Here is a 14364-nt window from a genome sequence, read left to right as displayed (position 1 = left end):
AATTTTTTGATACATTGTTAATTGATATTGATATATATGCTATATTATTATTTTAATAATATAAGAATTTATGAATTTATTATATTATAAATCATTTAGCATTTATTATTAATAGCAATATATTACATTAAATTAAACTTATTTTATTAAACAGATATATACCATCATGCAATAATATCCAAGAAAACATATATTTAACGTACAGCCCACAACTTCCACTAAAGATATCTCATGCAACAATTCCTCGATTAGAGATATAAAGCTAAAAACGGATAGAACAATTTCTTCTTTATAAAATTTATAAGTGTATATTTTATGACAAATCTCTTATTATATACATATATATATAAGTACACACATGTATATTCTGTTTATGCATAATACATTACTTAATTGTTGACATAATTTAATTTTTGATATCTCAACTTTTAACAAACAATGCATATGCAATATTTCAATACGTCCGAAGTTCATACTTACTTCAAGATACGCATGTGTAATTGTATTATTTTAGCTAATCTCTCGTTCGTGGTGTCGTTGACGCCCTCTCGACCATCGACTAAATGGTTTATCCAGGACACGAGCACCTGCAACTGTCCACATGCATGCATTGCGAGGAGAACTGCCAAGCTACACGCAGCCACCGTGACGTTGTGGGCGATAAAGCCAGCAAATAACTGGATGAAATAGAAAATCTCATTAACCGGACTACGACGAGCATCGACAATCACACTGGGCACTGGAAACACCAGTCTGCGATAAGTGAGATTGGTACCCTCCTCTTTGATCCTCGCGCGAGTCAGTGGCACCGCCACGAAATAAAACGTGACGCCACCGTACATGAGGACGCTGCAGATGACAACCAGCCGACGGCCAAAGTTTGCGTTCTCCAGCATGATTCTTCTTTCATCTATGTATCTCACGTTTTTCCAATCACTCTTAATATAATCGACACATTTGCGAATGTCATTTTCGCGCAAAAGCAAAGCGCAGTATTTCAATACGGCCATGAAGAAGAATGTAAGAGCGCTACCAAGCTTCAACTGATTGTAGAAATCCTTGATCTCCAGGACGATGTATATGCCACTGGGAATTAGGAGTAAAGCCAGCAATATGTAGCAGATTACATTCAGCATCCTATACCACAGCATCTCAATCGAGGATTGTGTCAGCGGCCACGTGCCGATTATTTTCATGATCCAGATATTTAGTTGCAAATTAATTCGAAAATCATTCTTATAATTCTGATTGTACGGTTTGGACTTGTTGCGAACATCAAGATATCGAGGTAGACTCTCCATTATCGCAGTACGAGTGATTGGTACGTACTGACAGTAGTAAGGCTTCAAGCTCATCATCGACATGATTTGCGCTTGCGCCACTTTGTAAATCCATGGAAGAAAAAAAGGGATTTATGCAGAGATTTTCTAAGCGAGTAGCGGAAAACTTTGTACGATTATCTGAAAAGAGTTCGTAGTGCTTCAACAACCGTTTTGTTTCCTGAAAGGTGCATTTTATAATACCTGTCATGTTAGTAGACACTACGAAGGAGACAATACAGTGTTATATATAGACTAGATCCGGTTATAGAAAATTATGGAGAAAGAAAAAATGTCATTTGCAGGCTAACAAACGCGTGGTTTGGTCTTTACAATATTTGGCAGGAAGAAAAATATATTCAGTAGAAAAAGAATGAATTGTGCTTTGAAGTTCGCTATACGGGCTCTAAGCGCTACGGCAGACAAAATTTCTGTAACAATAACCATAAGATATAAACTTAAGCCAATGCGTCAATCAAGCTTTAGAGTTACGTAATCTAACGAAAATAGCAGTAAACTTAAGACAAATTTCAACCAGTCGAAATTTACGTTATAGATAAATTTGTTGCTATTTCTATTTCTGTTAAATTAGGTAGATCTAAAGCAATATCCTGATTGGCTCATCGATTTAAATTTACGTCTTACGGTTACTGTTACAGAATTTTATTTGCGGCAAACGGTGGTTCAAATATTATTCTGTACACTGTTATATGTATATACTCACATATATATGGTTTATATATTTTATTAATAACTTTACTAATAGTTGATACTTAAGTTAATTTTTATAAAATTAATAAATAATAATAAGGTTTTGTAAGTATAAAACAATATAGGCAAAAGAAGGGCAAAGAGCCAGCAAAGAACTTTAATTTAAATCATAATATTTATATAATAATTACAACGGACAAAACATTTTGATATACATATTCAAACATTGCTATAAATAAAAAATATATATAATATTACAAAATTCGTTATAAGTCTAAAATACGTATTCTTCATTTTGTGTAGTGCGCTGCGATTCAATTATATCGGAAATCAAAGTAGTAAGAAAGTAATATTCTATATTCTGATACTACTTTGATTTTTTATATAATTGACTCGCAGGGCACTACACAAAATGAAGAATACGTATTTTAGGCTTATGACGAGTTTTGTAATATTATATATATATTTGGTTTATAGCGAGGTTTGAATATGTTTACCGCAATATTTAGAATAACTCGAGTGGAGTCGAAACGTATGTTTTGTCCTTTGTAATTATTATTTGAATTTTATTTGATTTAAATTAAAGTTCTTTGCTATATTACTCTTTGCCCTTGTGTTACCTGTATTGTTTTATATTTTGTATACATGTGAAAAGAGATATCAGATTTCGGGTTAGTAAAAATCTAAAGATTAAATACGAAATTGAATTTACGGAGACTATTTTTGAGATTTCGAAAAAGATTACAAAAACTTATTCAGCATAATGTGACAAGTTCTTTCGTATATGATGTATTAGCTCAAATACAGAGCAACTGACGCAGCAAGTTTAAATATTCCATCGCATATGTTATAATAATCTGAAAATTAATAAAAGTTACTTGCATAAAGCGTTTATACAAATAATCGTTTATAAAAAGATGTTTATGAAAAGGAATAATTACCGTGGAATGATATTATATTTATCAATAAATGAATATTTTTAAAAATTATATGTAAATATAAAATATTTATCAAGAAATAATTCTTACATGATATTTTAAACATGTGAATCTTACAGAAACTTTTCTTATTGTTATAGTGTGAATAATATAAGCGGACAAGAAATTGCTTACAGCGAGGAAGCTGGTGAAAGAAAAATCGATCACTTCACCCGCCGTGAGTTTCGTAGAGTATCTGATCATGGAGATAATTAAGATAACGAGCTTCTTTATTGGGCAAGTAATACCAATCGATCATGTAACAAATATACTTACTTTATTCCCTTATTATACGAAATGCAACAAGTACAGTATAGTATTAGCATCTTGTTACTAAAATTTTACTTCCCTTATGTATATTATTCTCTTTTTAAGCATGTTATTTATTTATAATAAATGCATGTTATTACTTTTTATAATACTATATTATATTTTTATGTACTTTTTCGATTAGTAATAATTTTTATACCTCCATATTTTTTTATCACCTATGTACCCTACTTGACTAATTATAATAAAGTTTCCTAATGTAATATAATATCAAAATATTGACAAAATATTGTAAAAGATACATGTATTAAGCAATATATTACAGAAAATAGTATGTCATTCAATTCTCATCCCTAAAAAATGTATTGTTATTTAACTGCATATATTACTATTTAAAAATTAAAAGCAACGAGTATGAAAGAGATTAGTATATTCTATTAAAGAAAAATATAAGATGTTAATGCAAATGCACTGCTGTTGCGTATCATTAACACGTATCCTAAAAGACATTAAAGTATTTCCAACAACTTCAAAACAACATATTTCTGCTATCTGATGTAAAAATCTAGAATTTGCCATTATTCAAATATGTATCACCGTAAGTTTTCGTATTGTATATAAGAAATTTTTAAATTTAACATATTTAATAAAAATATTTAATTATATATGGCTAACAAATAATTCAAGGATTAAATTTACCTAGAATTTTTCTAAATTTAATTTCCAACAAATAGATAGTTTATTGCAAAAAGCATCACAAACGAAATTCATAGCATTTAAATATAAAATTTTTATTTTTTAAGACAAATTGAAAACCTAAAAAAAAATTTTTAATTAGTGGGAAACGAGTAATAAATAACTCAACTACTTATTTACGTATCTTTATGTGATTCACGACAATCGCTGTCAATTTTTTAATAATAGCGCGTTTTGATCATTTGTTTTCTTGTGCAAGTTCTCCAGCTAGATGATCAACATTTTGAATTGTCTGCAAGCGTGCATGGTAAATAATGCCGTGATACCGCAAACGCTGGTTGATATGATGTGTATTACGACACCAGTCATCATACGCATCGAAAAAACGATTTAGTAAGCTGGATCCTCTAAAAAGTTTTGTCCATTTTTCGGATTTGTTCACATTTGACCACGCACCGATCACTGATCAATTTGTGCACCTACATGGTGTACCTAATATCATTTTTGTAATTCCATCTGTGCATGCATATGGATGAACCGGAGAAAATCTTTCTCCTTCTTCTTTTTACATTGATTATGAAACTGACGTATAATCGCAACTAATAGACAAAAGTACAACAAAAATTGATTGGTATTATGCACGTTCTCGCGTCTGCGTGAATAACCGTCGTTACCACAGTGGTTCTGTCACAGCACAGTTTAAAGTTTGAAACGAACAATTGCGTGCGCGCTATTTTTTGTCCACAGAAGATAATTATGGAATAGTATCGATTCACACGAGACGGCCTTTAGCAAAAATACAAATGTCTGCCTTCTGTCAAATCATGGATCGCAGAGGACTATATTGAATCAACGTAATTACACAAATTATTAATTAAATCAAGTTTAACATAATGATGTACTCGATTTTCAAAATTAGAAATCATGTAATTTTGTTAATGAAAGTTAATTAAAAAATTATAAATCTTAAGTGAATGTAAAATATATCAAAAAGTTGTTTGATTTTTTACAATAGTTGTAATAAGTATAGGATTATAATAAAACGATCAATCTTTTATCTTGTTATTTGTTTAAAAGATAGCGTCAATTACAGATTAATATCGAGTATTGTACTATTATGACAATTATTTCGTCAAAATTATGCAAATTTTAAGAGCATATTAAAGTACGCCATCGATGTTTTAACGATCTGTGAAATAATGAAACATGCAACAATTCACTGCTTGCACATAAAATAAAATAAGCTTTTATACTTACGTTACTGAAAGTAGGTAGAGATATGTCTATCATTCTGCCTGCTGAAATTTTTGCCGGAATATTGGAAACTGCCATTATTAGTATTAAAGAACGGGCTCTTCTGTATTGAAGATGATACCAATTTGTCGTGGACGTCATTAATCCAACCTTGATGCTCTGTTATAATTAAGTAAGTATATATTAAAAAAAAAATGTTTATAAAAATGTTGGTGCCTAACTTATTGCAAGTAAATATAAACACTTGCTACCTGATCTGTCAATCGTTGACCCACATAACAGTAGGTAAAAATGGAAAAGATGAAAGATGTAAGCATCACAGACATAGTTAACATAGCCGTCGAATCATTATTTTGCCATTCCTATGAGGTTAATAATTGCAATACACGAAGCTAATAATTTATTTTTAATTCTTTTAAATTTTTAATTTGATTTAAATACTATCAGTCTTAATTTTCATGTAAAAATTAATTGTCAAATTATTACGCCTGAATAAAAGCTTTTCAGAAAAAATTTGTAGTTATTACCATAATAATATAATACCCTGAAAGACATAAGAGTAGACTAGAGCCCATTATTTCCACTAACCATACATATCGCATAGTTGCCTCTACTTGTGTTAGAAAACTGTAAATGAAACAATTTATCTATTTAATAATTTAAGATTTATGAACGTTCATTTAATGATTTATTCAATTTTGTATTTAAAGTATTACACCGTAATAGAATATATTTAATAAATAAATAGTATATTTAATATATTTTAATATTAATACTTAAATAAAATTATAGTTTAATGTTTGTTTTATAACTGTAATAATTACAATGTATTAGTTCAGTTTTTGTAATTTTAATTTAAACATTTTGATAATTTTTTTTCTAATATAGTTATAATATGAAAGAAATACAACTACAATAATGATATGCTAATTTGATTATCAACTACAATTTGTAATTATTTATTTAACGAAATAAGGCGTTTAGATAACACTTCCTCTTTTTACATATTTTTGTCTCACCTTTTCACTTTTATTTGATGCTGTACGATATCAGCCAACAATATCGCGACAGCTCGATCGTTAGAATTCGATATGTTGTCGAGATTCTGAAGTTTGCCCATTATAACGCTTAATTGTCCACAAACGTGCATGATGAAAAATGCAGCCAAGCCGGCCGCACCGATTCTTGTCGAATAGGTAATTAATCCTGCAAAGGCTTGCAGAGTAAAGACGATCTCGTACGCTGGTGACACTTGTCCATCAAACTTAATGAAGTAACTCGGCAATGCCAATGCTCTCACCGTGATGTTCTCCGGTGTGAGCATACGACCCTTCGAAAGTGGTATAAGTATTCGATAACCTAATCCGCCAGTATACATGAAGACGGCAGAAAAAATCGCGAACTTTCGTCCTACTCTCGCTGTAGACAGCATCGCTTTTCGATCACTTTCATTTACTGTATCGCTCCAATCCTGACGCGCCCGATTCAGGCAAGATTGAATTTCCTTTGCGTTGTTCAGGATTAGGAAATACTTCATCCAACCCATCGAACAATTCACAATCGGCGCAAGCAGTCTGACTCTACGTTTAAATTCGTATTCCTTTAGAAATACTCGTAGAAGACTGGGCAGAATGATAAATCCGAATAAAAAATGACAAATGACGTTTTGGAAGCGGGTCGCAATTCTTTCCATGTTGGAAGCGTCATTGGGATTCGGCCACGCGCCGATTGATCGCAGAATAATGCGAGTCACATGTACGGCGTAATTGAAGTCTTTATCGTGTTTGCTCGTCGTTGATGAGCTTTTCATTATTAGCTTCAGTCAATATTTCTTTTTTTTTCACGCTTAATTGAATTCTCGACCGCAAATTTTGAGTTTATATTGTTACTTTCCAGACACTAAGAATTTTTGTTAATGTTGTAGCGTTTGGGGTTTATAAGTGACAGATGGTTAAGCGAGACTAAACGTTATAACATAACTGGACAGATGTGTTGATAGGTAGTCTCCCTTTCTGTGGTAAGAGCAGAAAGTATAAAGCGCGCTTGCGTGCATTAAACGTCTGCGCATAATGACGGGGTTACACGAAAGGGGTTGACGAAATTATCGAATAAACGCAATATTGACGGATAAAGAGAAGTTTCGTTATGTGACGCATGACATTGTAAAATTTAAACTCACGAATGTGAAAGGGTAAGGTCAAGTGTCGTTTTATATGCTGCATATTACTGTGTACATCAATAGAATGTCATGCAAGTACAAAAATATATTGTAATATTATTCTATACATACATTATCTTTACCGTAAAGAGTTCATTGATATGAAAATTCGTTTATGTATAAGCGCGTTTTGATCATTTGTTTTCTTGTGCAAGTTCTCCAGCTAGATGATCAACATTTTGTATTGTCCGCAAGCGTGCATGGTGAATAACGCAGTAATGTCGCAGACGATGGTTGATATGATGTGTATTACGACGCCAGTCACCATATCAAAAATACGATCTCGTAAACGGGATCCTCTGAGATGTTTCGTTCATTTTCCGAATTTGTTCACATTTTACCACACACCGATCACTTCCATGATCAATTTGTGCACCTACATGATGTGTGTACCTAATATCATTTTTCTAATTGAAATTCCGTAAATTCGTTTACTCAGAGCATGTATATGGATGAACCAAAGAAAATCTATTCTTCTTCTTCTTTTTCTTACGTTGTTTATGAAACAGACGTACAATCGCAGCTAACAGATGAAAGTACAACAAAACTTAATTTGTATTATGCACGTTCTCACGTCTGTGAGAATTACCGCCGTTATCACAATGGTTCTGTCGGCGCAGTCCAAAGTTCAGAACAAATGATTGCGTGCGAACAATTTTTTGTTGACAAAAGATAATTATGGAATAGTATTTATGGAATAGTATCGATGCACACGAGACGGCCTTTAGCAAAAGTATAAATGTCTACTTTGTGTCAAGTCATGGGTCGTAGATCGATGGTTATATTGAATCAACGAAATTACACAAATTATTAATTAAGTCAAGTTTAACATAATAATGTACTTGATTTTCAAAATTAGGAATCATGTAATTTTTTAAATAAAAGTTAATTAAAAAATTATAAATTATAAGTGAAAGTAAAATATGTCAAAAAGTTGTTTGATTTTTTTACAATAGTTGTTATAAGTATAGGATTACAATAAAACAATTAATCTTTCATTTTGTTATTTGTTTCAAAGATAGCGTCAATTACAGATTAATATCTAGTACTGTACTATTATGATAATTATTTCGTCAAAATTACGCAAATTTTAGGAGCATATTAAAGTACGCCATCGATGTTTTAATGATCTGTGAAATAATAGAACAGGCAACACTTCACTGCTTGCAAATAAAATAAAACAAGCTTTTATACTTACATTACTGAAAGTAGGTAGAGATATGTCTATCATTCTGCCTGCTGAAATTTTTGCCGGAATATTGGAAACTGCCATTATTAGTATTAAAGAACGGGCTCTTCTGTATTGAAGATGATACCAATTTGTCGTGGATGTCATTAATCCAACTTTGATGCTCTGTTATAATTAAGTAAGTATATATTTTGTAAAGAATATTTATGAAAATGTTGATGCCTAACTTATAGCAAGTAAATATGAACACTTGCTACCTGATCTGTCAATCGTTGACCCACATAACAGTAGGTAAAAATCGAAAAGATGAAAGATGTAAGCATCACAGACATAGTTAACATAGCCGTCGAATCATTATTTTGCCATTCCTATGAGGTTAACAATTGCAATATACGAAATTTATTTTTGAAATAATTTATTTTTAATTTTTTTTAATTTTTTTATTTGATTTAAATGCTATCTTCATTTTCATATAAAAATTAATTGTCAAATTATTACGCATGAATAAAAGCTTTTCAGAAAAAATTTGTAGTTATTACCATAATAATATAATACCCTGAAAGGCATAAAAGTAGACAAGAACCCATTATTTCCACTAACCATACATATCGCATAGTTGCCTCTACTTGTGTTAGAAAACTGTAAATGAAACAATTTGTCTATTTAATAATTTTTTATTTATAAACGTCTATTTAATGATTTATTCAATTTTGTATAGAAAGTATTACACTGTAATAAAATAAATTTAATAAATAATATAGTGTATTTAATATATTAAAATACTAATACTTAAATAAAAATTTAATGTTTGTTTAATAACTGTAATAATTACAATGTTTCAGTTTTTGTAATTTTAATTTAAACATCTTGATAATTTTTTTTCTAATATAAACATAATATGAAAGAATTACAAATACAATAATGATATGCTGATTTGATTACCTACATCAACTATAATTTGTAATTATTTATTTAACGAAATAAGGCGTTTAGATAACACTTTCCCTGTTCATATATTTTTGTAGACTCACCTTTTCACTTTTATTTGATGCTGTACGATATCAGCCAACAATATCGCGACAGCTCGATCGTTAGAATTTGATATGTTGTTGAGATTCTGCAGTTTGCCCATTATAACACTTAATTGTCCACAAATGTGCATGATGAAAAATGCTGCCAAGCTGGCCGCACCAACTCCTGTCGAATAGGTAATTAATCCTGCAAAGGCTTGCAGGGTAAAGACGATCTCGTACGCTGGTGACACTTGTCCATTAAACTTAATGAAGTAACTCGGCAATGCCAATGCTCTCACCGTGATGTTCTCCGGTGTAAGCATACGACCCTTCGAAAGTGGTATAAGTATTCGATAACCTAGTCCGCCGGTATACATGAAGACGGCAGAAAAAATCGCAAACTTTCGTCCTACTCTCGCTGTAGACAACATCGCTTTCCGATCACTTCCATTTACCGTATCACTCCAATCCTGACGCGCCCGATTCAGGCAAGATTGAATTTCTTTTACGTGGTTCAGGATCAGGAAATACTTCATCCAACCCATCGAACAATTTACAATCGGCGCAAGCAGTCTGACTCTACGTTTAAATTCGTATTCCTTTAGAAATACTCGTAGAAGACTCGGCACAATTATAAATCCGAATAAAAAGTGACAAATGACGTTTTGGAAACGAGTCGCAATTCTTTCCATGTTGGAAGCGTCATTGAGACTCGGCCACGCGCCGATTAATCGCAGAATAATGTGAGTCACATGTACGGCGTAATTGAAGTCTTTATCGTGTTTGCTCGTCATTGATGAGCTTTTCATTATTAGCTTCACTCAATATTTTTTTCTTTTTTCACGATTAATTGAATTCTCGACCGCAAATTTTGAGTTTATATAGTTATTTTCCAGACACTATGAATTTTTGCTAATGTTGTAGCGTTTTGGGGTTTACAAGTGACAGATGGTTAGTTGAGACTGAACGTTATAATATAACTGGACAGATGTGTTGATAGGTAGTCTCTCTTTTTGTGGTAAGAGCAGAAAGTGTAAAGCGCGCTTGCGTGCATTAAACGTCTGCGCATAATGACGGGGTTACACGAAAAGGGTTGACGAAATTATCAAATAAACTCAATATTGACAGATAAAGAGAAGATTCGCCATGTGACGCATAACATTATAAAATTTAAACTCACGAATGTAAAAGGATAAGGTGAAGTGTCATTTTATGTGCTACATTTTATGTGCTACAAAATATATTGTACAAAAATACAATATATTGAAATACTATTTTATACATACATTACCTTTACAGTAAAGAGTTCGTTGATATAAAAATACGTTTAATAAGTTGTAAACGCGATGTAATAATAATATAAATACAAAAATATATATATATAAATGTATAAATTATTATACATTCCCCTTTCAACACAAAGGAATATAATGATAAAAGATTCGGAAAAGTGATGTTTGCGTTAATTTATGATAAATACTATTGATTATTGATTAATGATGTTATTCACATTCTTAAAGTTATAAAGATCAAATAGATATTTAAAAAAATGTCTAGTATATTGTTTATCTCACTATTGCATTACTCGTTCCGTTTATAGAATAACAATAAGATAATTAAATAAACATTTTGTAATAGTTTTCTACAATTATTTAGATGATTTCTAATTCAAACAGGAAATAAAAATGATCAAATCTATATATAATGATATGATACGTTATTGTATGAACGAAGTATATTTGAATCGAGATCTATATTTTGCAAAATATCTTATTTTTCCGAGTTAATATTTGAATAAAAGTAAATTTGCATTATGTAATTTTGTTGTTGTATACTTTTACTTTATATTAATAATTCTACTAATAATTAATGTTTCTACTAAATAACGTTATATGTTCCTCTATCTACAAAAAAAAATACAATCAAATATTTGTAAATATATAAACGATTATTTTCCATCATTTTTCATATGTCACAGCCATTTTAACAATCTGGAATATAGTACACATTTTGAATCATTTTTTACAAGTAAACCCGTTACTTACATCACCGAAAGTTCTGAAGGACAAATCGAAAAACTTTCCGGCTTTTAATTTTGCTGGGACAATTGACGTAGCTATAACTAATATTAGTGCTCGTGCTTTCGCTTTCGGAAGACAATATCAAAAGCCACTGTACATACTGTTAATTTCTCTCTCTAATTTTAGTAAAACAAGTTACACGATATAAAATAAAAATAAAAAAAAAATATCCGATATATTATCTGCTTTACTTATTAAATTCGTTATATGGATTTATATAATATGATACCTCTATGAAAAGTTGTTCACCAATAAAACAAAAGATATAAATATTGAACTTAATATAAATATTGAACTCAATATAGATATAAATATTGAAACCCAATTGATGTAAGCAGAATAAGATAGGAGCACATAGATATAACATTTTGGTCTTCCCATTTCTGCAAGATTGATAATTATATTTATTTATTTTGCATACACACAAATACACACACTCGCACGCGTGTGCAAACATTACTTAATTATTGACGTAATTTAATTTCTGATATCTCAATTTTTGACAAACAATACATACGCAATATTTCAATACGTCCGAAGTTTATACTTACTTCAAGATACGCATTTGTAATCTTAGCTAATCTTTGGTTTGTGATGTCGTTGACGCCCTCTCGACCATCGACTAAATAATTTATCCAGAACACGAGCACCTGCAACTGTCCACATGCATGCATTGCGAGGAGAGCTGCCAGGCTTCATACGGTCATGATGTTGTGGGCGATAAAGCCAAATAACTAGATAAAATAAAAAATTTACTGGACTACGACGAGCATTGACAATCATACTGGGAACTGGAAAGACCAGCCTGCGATAAGTGAGATATTCTGCTCTTTGATTTTCACGCGAGTCAGTCACAGCGCCACGAAATATAACACCGCCGTACATGAGGACACTGCAGATGACAACCAACCGACGGCCAAAGTTTGCGTCGACCAGCATGATTCTTCTTTCATCCATGTATTTCACATTTCTTCAGTCACTCTTAATATAACCGACACATTTGCGAATATCATTTCTGCGTAAAAGCAAAGCGCTGTATTTCAATATGGCTATGAAGAAGAACGTAAGAGCGCTACCGAGCTTCAATTGATTGTAGAAATCCTTGATACGTAGGACGATGTATACGCTACTGGAAATTAGGAGTAAAGTGAGTAATATGTAGCAGATTACATTCAACAGTTATACTACAACATCTTAATTAATGAGTGTGTCACATGCCGATTATTTTCATGATCCAGATATTTAGTTGCAAATTGATTTGAAGATCATTCTTATAATTCTGATTGTATGGTCTTGTTACGAACATCAAGATATCGAGGCAGACTCTCCATTATCGAAATGATTGATATACACTGGCAGTAGTAGCTTCAAGCTCGTCACGACATGATTTGCGCTTGCGTCACTTTGTACATCCAGAAGAAAAAAGGGATCTACGCATAGATTTTCTAAACGAATAACGGGAAACTTTGAGCGATTATCTAAAAAGAGTACGTGGTGCTTCAAGAATCGTTCCGTTTCCTAAAAAGAGCATTTTATAATAGCTGTCATGTTAGTAGACACTATGAGGGAGACAATACAGTGTTATATATATGGTAGACTAGATCCCGTTATGGAAAATTATGGAGAAACAAAAAACGTCATTTGCAGGCTAACAAACGCGTGGTTTGGTCTTTACAATATTTGGCAGGAAGAAAAATATATTCAGTAGAAAAAAAATGAAACTGCGTTTTGAAGTAGTTCGCTATACAGACTCTAAGTCGGCTACGGTATTCAAAATTTCTGTAATAATAACCCTAAGATGTGAACTTAAGTTGATGAGTCGATAAGGCTTTAAATCTAGGTAATCTAACGAAAATAGCAGTAAATTAATCCCTAACACAAATCTTAACCGGAAATTTAACTTATACAGTAAATAAATTTGTTATGTCTATTTTTCTTAAATTACTTAGATCTAAAGCAATATCTTCATTGGCTTATCGGTTTAAATTTATGCCAAACGGTTACTGTTACAGAATTTTGTTTGCGGCAATCCTAATGGTGTTTAAATATTATTTTGTATTATATATCGTTATATGTATACACGTACATATACGATTTATTTATTTTATTAATAACTATATTAATAATTGAATCTTAAGTTATATTTTATATATGTATATGTGAAAAAAAATCAGATTTCGGAGTAAAAATCTGACGATTAAATATGAAATTGAATCTACCGAGGCTAATTTTGAGATTTCGAAAAAGATTACAAAAACTTATTCAGCATAGTATAACAAATTTGTTCGCATATGATGTATTCACTCAAATACAGAGCAACTGTCCGCAGCAAGTTTGAATGTGCCATCGCTGTTCTAACCACCTGAAAATTAATAAAAGTTATTAGCACAAAGCGTTTATACAGATAAGTGTTTATAAAAATTTGTATATATTTATGAAAAGAAACATTGCCGCAAAATGATATTATATTTATCAATAAAATAATAGTTTTAAAAATTATATTTAAATATAAAATATTTGTCGAAAAATAATTCTTACATGATATATTTAAATATGTGATTCTTATAGGAGCTTGTTAATAAATGCAATTGCACTGCTGTTGCGTACCATTACCACGTAATATCCTAAAAGACATA

The 14364-nt window shown here is 31.1% G+C and overlaps 2 protein-coding genes and 1 pseudogene across 2 annotated transcripts in view; all 3 read right to left on the bottom strand.

Moving 5' to 3' along the window:
- The window catches only part of LOC108752410, a 2103-nt gene extending 739 nt beyond the window's left edge, over nt 1-1364 (bottom strand). The window contains exons 1-2 of the mRNA XM_018493210.1: nt 481-1364; nt 154-262 (exon numbers count right to left, since the gene is read on the bottom strand). Of these exons, the coding sequence (XP_018348712.1) occupies nt 154-262; nt 481-1364 (993 nt within the window). The remainder of the gene's footprint in view (nt 1-153; nt 263-480) is intronic.
- A 2876-nt stretch (nt 1365-4240) lies between these two features.
- LOC108752409 lies at nt 4241-7037 on the bottom strand (annotated as a pseudogene).
- A 677-nt stretch (nt 7038-7714) lies between these two features.
- Nucleotides 7715-10456, bottom strand: LOC108752541 (odorant receptor 4-like). Its single transcript, XM_018493394.1, has 5 exons — nt 9666-10456; nt 9174-9273; nt 8892-9002; nt 8628-8799; nt 7715-7821 (listed from the first exon to the last, which is right to left on the bottom strand). The coding sequence occupies exons 1-5, from the start codon at nt 10454-10456 to the stop codon at nt 7715-7717; spliced, it is 1281 nt and encodes a 426-aa protein (XP_018348896.1).
- Nucleotides 10457-14364: the final 3908 nt, after the last annotated feature.

This window comes from Trachymyrmex septentrionalis, unplaced genomic scaffold (genome assembly GCF_001594115.1).
Source record: "Trachymyrmex septentrionalis isolate Tsep2-gDNA-1 unplaced genomic scaffold, Tsep1.0 scaffold60, whole genome shotgun sequence".
In the NCBI taxonomy this organism is placed as follows: Eukaryota; Metazoa; Arthropoda; class Insecta; order Hymenoptera; family Formicidae; genus Trachymyrmex; species Trachymyrmex septentrionalis.
Note: the sequence above shows the minus strand (reverse complement) of the source record. Positions and strands in the feature narration are given on the sequence as shown.

Excerpts from the sequence above, each read along its gene's own strand:
- LOC108752541 (XM_018493394.1), bottom strand. The coding sequence starts at position 10,456 with ATGAAAAGCTCATCAATGACGAGCAAACACGATAAAGACTTCAATTAC. Across the intron at positions 9,274-9,665 it reads CATCAAATAAAAGTGAAAAG|TTTTCTAACACAAGTAGAGG; the intron begins GTGAGTCTACAA and ends TTTCATTTACAG. Across the intron at positions 9,003-9,173 it reads CAGGGTATTATATTATTATG|GAATGGCAAAATAATGATTC; the intron begins GTAATAACTACA and ends TTAACCTCATAG.